Genomic DNA, 7,291 nt, shown 5'->3' with positions numbered 1-7,291 from the left:
GTAAACGTGTGTGTGCATGTGTTATAAGTCACTTTAGTCACGTCCGACTCTGTGTGACCTTGTGGACTGTAGCTTGCGAGGCTCCCCTGTCCATGGGATTCTCCAGGCAAAAATACTGCAGTGGATTGCCAATGCCCTCTTCCAGGCGGTCTTCCTGACCCAGGGATTGAACCCATGTCTCTTGCATCTCCTGCATTGGCAGGCATGGGGTCCATGGGATTGCAAAGAGCTGGACACAACTGAGCAGCTGAGCTGAACTGAACTGATTGGCAGGCAGATTCTTTACTGCTAGCACCAGCTGGGAAGCCCCCAGAAAATATGTGTATATTACTTTATAAAAGATTTGCATATTTATCATTAAATTTTTTGATGGGAATTTTAATTTTGAGAGAATGAGCAATAGAATAATTGTCTCCCTTTAACTATATAGTATTGGGTTAAATAAGAATTTTTGAATTCTTTGAGTCCTGATTTATTGTTCTAAGAAGTTGACTGGACTCTGATATATTTTTCTAAAAAAATCAATTTAGCATTTTAAAGTAAAGAATGTGAGAGGCCATATTAGGGTTGCCAGTTATTTTAAAAATTCTTCTAATGAATTATAAACAAAGATTTAAGCTTGAAAGTAAGCAGAAGTTGTTAGAAAAAAAAACTTTAGTATTAAGCTAAGCTTGTGAAGAGAAATGCACATCTAAAGAGTGTGTGTGTATTTGTATTTTAAATCTCTGATTAATGGAGGGGTGCCCAATCTGAAATGATGGGATGAAAATTTACAGAAAAGGAAATAAGGAAGGAGGAGCAGAGCAGTTAGATTCAATCAATAATTCATGTGTTTGTTTAATAAAACCTATTGAATGCCTGTAGCACTTAAGAATGTGAGGTGCATTCGTGTATGTTTTCAATTTTAATTCTTGTAACAACTCTATAAAGTTGGAAATTTCTATTTTATAGATGAGGAAACTGAGCCACAGAGAACTTAAGTATATCTAATATCTAGTAAGTTTCAGGGGCTTCCCTGGTGGCTCAGTGGTAAAGAATCTACCCTGCCAGTTCAGGAGATGTGTGTTTGATCCCTGGATCAGGAAGATCTACTGGAGAAGGAATTGGCAAGCTAATCTAGTATTCTTGCCTGGGAAATCCCATGGACAGAGAAGCCTGGCGGGCTACAGTCCATGGGGTTGCAGAGTCAGACAGTACTGAGCACACGTGTTCTTTTCCTACTCCTTTGCATACTGCACTTCTGGAAATCTCAAAATAGATTTAAATTGAGAGAATACCTTTATCTTACAGATGAAATATAAGGAAAAAGAATGCAGACAAGCATGGAAAGTGAGAACACAAAGAAAATACAAGGTGAGAAATTTATGGATCATATATCTGGGATTTGTTTTTTAGTCTATTTGTGGAATATACTGCAGATTATCTGACAGGCTCCAGGAATTGAAAGCATTATTCAGTAATTTATATAAATATTTATTAAACATCTAGTCTGTACCAGTCACACTGACTTCAGGAAACTGACATTCTAATGGAAGATGGCATGCTGATAATTAGAATACCATATGATAGCTGATTCAGTGGGGGTATATGTAATAACAGTGGAAACCTGAGAGGACCACCAGCAAATTTCAGAGCTATCTTCAGAAAAATGGAAATTTAATTCATGGAAATGGAGGAGGTTAACCAGAGAGGAAATACTAAAATATAATAGGATGGGAAATAGTACTCCCTGATGGACCCCATCACATCAGGGTTTGGCTGAGGAAGGGGACCACCCCCAAAAAAGACTAAGAAAAACATTTCAGAAAGGTAAAGAGACAGGAATGTGGTATTTTGGAAATTAGCCTTGTGAGAATGCTTTGAGAAAGGCATTCTCATTACCCTCATATCCAAGAGGCTCAGTCTTAAATGTCACAGATAATGACTGAAGTATCCACTGGACTTAATTTGTTTTATTAATAGTAAACTTAATAGATTTCAGCCAGATTGCAGTATATTGAGGTCTGGGTGGGAAGTAATCTGGAGACAGTATGAATAGCTTGGTGGTGGTGGTTTAGTTGCTAAGTCATGTCCAACTCTTTGCAACCCCATGGACTGTAGCCTGCCAGGCTTCTCTGTGGGATTTCCCACAGAGAGTGGGTTGCCATTTGCTTCTCTAGAGGATCTTCCTGACCCAGGGATCAAACTCAAGTCTCCTGCATGCAGGCAGATTCTTTACCGTTGAGGCACGAGGGATTCCCATGAATAGCTTGCTCTTCTTCAGAGCTTATCTGAAGATATATGGCAGTAACTAGAGGGCAGTTGGACTTCCCTGGTGGCTCAGACGGTAAAGCGTCTGTCTACAATGCGGGAGACCTGGTTCCCATCCTTGGGTCGGGAAGATCCACTGGAGAAGGAAATGGCAATCCACTCCAGTACTCTTGCCTGGAAAATCCCATGGACAGAGGAGCCTGGTAGGCTACAGTCCATGGGGTCGGAAAGAGTTGAACACGACTGAGCGACTTCACTTTCCTTTCATTTCCTAGAGGGTGGTTGTAATGTTAAGGATCTTATAAGAGGTACAGAGATAAGAGAATTTGTGAAGGGACTTACCTGGTGGTCTAGTGGTCACAGTTCCACTGTAGGGGGCCTGGGTTCTGTCCCTGGTTAGGGAACTAGATTCTACATGTTGCAACTAAGAGATTGCATGCCACAACTAACAAGATCCTGCATGCTGCAACTGAAAAGACCCCTCATACTCCAACTAAAAGGTTCCACATTCCAGAAGAAGGTGGGAGATCCTTCATGCCACAACTAAGATGTGGCGCAGCCAAATATATTTTTATAGTTTCAGATTTTACATTTAGAACTACAGTCTATTTTGAATTAGTTTTTGAATACAGTATGAATAATGGATTCAAGTTTTGTTTTATTGTCTTTTTGAATATGAATATCCAGTTGTTCCAACACCATTTGTTCAAAAGGCTATGCTTTCTTCTCTACATTGCCTTTGTAAAAAAAAAAAAAATAGCCACTCATATGTATGGGTTTATTTTTGAACTATATTCTGTTTCATTTATCTGTTTATCTGTTGATGCCATACTATACTCTTGATTACTGTAGGTTTGTATTAAGTCTTGAGATTAAAGAGAGTTGAGTCTTCCATCTTTACTCTTCTCTTTCAGAATTGTTTGGCTATCCTAGGTCCTTTGCATTTCCGTATGAATTTTTAAATCAGCTTGTCAACTTGTGCCAAAATAGCCTGTTGGGATTGCATTGAATCTCTAGATCAATTTGGGAGAGAACTGACATCTTAACAGTATTTAATCTTCTGACCCACGAACAAGGTGTATCACTTCCTTTATTTCAGTCTTCTTTAATACCTCACAGTATTTTTTAGTTTTTAGTGTGTATGTAATTCACATCTTCTGCCAGTAAAACTTCTTTTTCTCTTTTTTGGCCACACCTTGTGCAGGATCCTAGTTCCCTAACCAGGGATCAAACCTGTACCACCTGCAATGCAAGCACAGAGTCTTAATCCCTGTACCACCAGGGAACTTCCAGTGTTTCATATTTCTTATGCCATTTTAACTGACATTGGTTTTGAATTTCAATTTCCAATTATTTATTGCTGGTATATAGAAATGTTACTGATTTTTGCATGTTAGTGGATATTCTAAAACCTTACTATACTCACTTATTAGTTCGGTAGCTATTTTGTAGATTCCATCAGATTATCTACATAGAAGGCCATGTCGTATGTGAATACTGATAGTTTTATTACTTCCTTCCCAATGTGGATGCCTCTTCTTTTTTCTTACCTGATGGCACTGGCTAGACTCTCTGCTGCTGCTAAGTCGCTTCGACTCTGTGTGACCCCAGAGACGGCAGCTCACCAGGCTCCCCTGTCCCTGGGATTCTCCAGGCAAGAACACTGGAGTGGGTTGCCATTTCCTTCTCCAGTGCATGAAAGTGAAAGTGAAGTCACTTAGTCGTGTGACTCTTAGCGACCCCATGGACTGCAGCCTACCAGGCTCCTCCATCCATGGGATTTTCCAGGCAAGAGTACTGGAGTAGTACAATGATAAATGGAATGTTAAATAGAATGACATTGGCTAGCTTCTCCAGTACAATGGTAAACATCTCTGTCTTGTTCCTTAGGGAGAAAGAATGAACTCTTTCTCTGCTAAGTATGATATTTACTGTAGGGTTTTTGGTAGGTATACTTCATCAGGTTGAGGAGGTTCCTTTCTATTTCTAGTTTGCTGAATTTTTTTTTAGATCAGAAATGAAATTTTATTTTATCAAATGCTTTTTTTGCATATACTGAGATGATGTATTCTCTTTTAGTTTGTTGTATTATATTGACTGATTTTTAAAATCATAAACTAATCCTGCATTCCTGGGATAAACTCACTTGGTCATGATGAATTATTATTTTAATTTATTTTTGAATTCAACTTGTTAAAATTGTTTAGACTTTTTTCCATGTATGTTTGTGAGGGATATTGGTCTGTAGTTTTCTTTTTTCCTTTCTAATGACTTAGTTTTAATGTTAGAATGAGGAAATAATACTTTCCTAAAATAAATTATAAAGTATTATTTCTCTTGAAACTTTTTGGAAAACTTTTTGTAGAATTGACATTAACTCTTCCTTAAATGTTGGGAAGAATTTACAGATGAAGCCATCTGAACCTGGGGTTTTCTTTATAGAAAGGTTTTAAACTATGATTTCAATCTGTTTCATATATATATATAATATTTATTTCTTCTTGGGCGAGTTTTGGTAATTTGTTTCTTTGAAGCAACTTATCCATTCACCTAAGTCGTTGAATCTGTAGGTATGAAGTTGTACATGACCATTATTATCTTTTGAATATCTTTAGAATCTATGTTGATGCATCTGTCTCAGTCTGATATTGGTAATTTTTATCTTTGCTCTTTTTTTTCCTGATCAGTTTGTCTAGGGGTTTGTTGGTTTTACTGATGTCCTCAAAGACCCAGCTCTGTAGTTCGGGTTAGATCTTTATGATTTCCTTCCTTCTGCTTATTCCTTACCCTTTCGCTAGGTTCTTTAAGGTCGAAGCTGAGATCATTAGTATGTGACTTTCTTTTTTTATAATGTAGACATTTAGCATTACACATTTCTCCTAAACACTGATTTAGTAGCATCCCACAAGTTCTTTTTTTTTTTTTTTTGGAGGTGTGTATGCTTCATGGCTTGTGGGATCTTAGTTCCCCAACCAGGGATCAAACCCAGGCCCTGGCACTGAAAGTGCTGAGTCTCAACTACTGGACCACCAGGCAATTAGTACATCCCACCAATTCTAATATACTGTATTTCACTTTCATTCAGTTCATTCTAAATAAATATTTAAACCAAAGTAGAAGGCAATGGCACCCCACTCCAGTACTCCTGCCTGGAAAATCCCATGGATGGAGGAGCCTGGTGGGCTGCAGTCCATGGGGTCGCTAAGAGTTGGACGTGACTGGGCAACTTCACTTTCACTTTTCACTTTTATGCACTGGAGAAGGAAATGGCAACCCACTCCAGTGTTCTTGCCTGGAGAATCCCAGGGACAGGGGAGCCTGGTGGGCTGCCATCTCTGAGGTCGCACAGAGTCGGACACGACTGAAGCGACTTAGCAGCAGCAGCAGCAGCAGCAACTTTAATTAAAGAGAATAATACTTGTATTTTCTTTTCCTATATTTTGTGCGAGGGGGAAATCAAATAATTATAAGAAGCTCATTTCAAATTGTTTTATTTAAGGAGCATCTTTCTTTTACATAAGTAATACATATTACATATTATTTAATACATAATTATTAATACATAATACATATTATTTAAAAAACAAAAATATGTATTTTGAGGGTGAAACTTAAATGATTAGTTTTTGAAAGGAAATGTTTAAAATAATGAAATTTTTGTTCTTTAGAAGTGAAGACTGACCTGAACTTATTATTGGAGTGTCTGAAGTATCAAATGGACAATGCTTTTTCACAGAAGGAAGCTTTGGTTACTATTCATTCAATTTGCCAACAAAATAGTAAGATATGATAGTGAAATTTTGTTTGTGATTCTTTTAGTATTGTGACATATGAAATATGCATTGTTCTTTCTCTTCTATTCAGTTATTTTATATGTTACTATGTTCATGTGATTTATTGTCCTTAAAAGAATAATTATACTAAATCTTCTTTGTTTTGTCTGCACATTTTACAGGTAATGCAGGTCTTTATTTTAGGGAAATTGGTGGTTTGATGTTTGTAAAAAATCTTGCAAAGTCAAGTGAACATAGTATGGTAAAAGAAGCAGCCTTATATACATTAGGAGCTGTTGCAGAACAAAATGGTAAAATATGAAAACTTTATTTCACTGTCCAATTAATGCATGCCAAAGATTTTATTTAACTTTTTAACTAATGAAGGAAGCAGTAAAATGTTATAGCTGCTTCAAAAGTAATGGCAAAAAACAGTGCTGTAGACATTTGGGAAAGCTGAATTTTATGAACAGGTACATAACTAGTCAGTGTCTGCAGGTCAAAGATCAGTTGCATTCTACTGGTCAAAATGTTTTGCATTTCTGTGGACAAGAATAACTTGTGTCACTATCAGTTTTCTAGAGTTATGAAATAGCCCAAAGACAGTAGAAGGCACAAATAATCTAGAAAGAAGGCTAGATAGGACGTTCAGTACTTGTTATCATCCATTTCGAAATCTTTCACAAATTTTTTCTTGCCATTAGTTGGAAACATTTTTTTTAACTTTGTCTTTTACTATGCTTATCCTTTTTTTTTTTTTGGCCATACAAAAGTTTTTTTTATTTTTATAAAAATAAATTCATCATTCTTTCCCTTTCTTGTTTCTGAATTTTGAATCAGAGGAAGTTTTCCCATATTCCCAGGTTATAGAGGAATCCACACACATTTTCCTTTGGTACTTATGTGACTTTATTTTTTACTTTCACATGTTTTATTCTTTTTGAATTTTCCTGGGGTATGAGATGATGAATGGTTCCAGTTTTATGTGGCAATCCAGCTATCCCAACACTTCTTATTGTAAAGTAGACCTTTTTCACATTGATTTGGGATGCAGCCACTATCACTTTGTGAGTCTACCTCTAGTTTTTCTATTCTGTTCATTGTCTGTGTATCCGGGTACATGAATCAGAATATTAAGGCAGCCCACAACCATCTTGTATGTGGATAAAGATGTTTTGGGTGCTTGGCCGCGCAGTTGTGTCCGACTCTCTGCGACCCCACTGACTGTTTCCTTCCAACTCCTCTGTCCACGGGATTCTCCAGGCAAG

At 37.2% G+C, this 7,291-nt stretch overlaps 1 protein-coding gene across 1 annotated transcript in view; it reads left to right on the top strand.

The window, feature by feature from the left end:
- Positions 1-1,322: 1,322 nt before the first annotated feature.
- TERB1 (telomere repeat binding bouquet formation protein 1) overlaps positions 1,323-7,291 on the top strand; it is a 29,371-nt gene continuing 23,402 nt past the window's right edge. Inside the window, exons 1-3 of the mRNA XM_068992861.1 lie at positions 1,323-1,353; positions 5,919-6,029; positions 6,206-6,334. Coding sequence (XP_068848962.1) covers positions 1,323-1,353; positions 5,919-6,029; positions 6,206-6,334 — 271 coding nt within the window. The remainder of the gene's footprint in view (positions 1,354-5,918; positions 6,030-6,205; positions 6,335-7,291) is intronic.

This window comes from Capricornis sumatraensis, chromosome 20, assembly GCF_032405125.1.
Source record: "Capricornis sumatraensis isolate serow.1 chromosome 20, serow.2, whole genome shotgun sequence".
NCBI lineage: Eukaryota > Metazoa > Chordata > Mammalia > Artiodactyla > Bovidae > Capricornis > Capricornis sumatraensis.
This window is presented reverse-complemented; position numbering and strand designations above follow the sequence as displayed.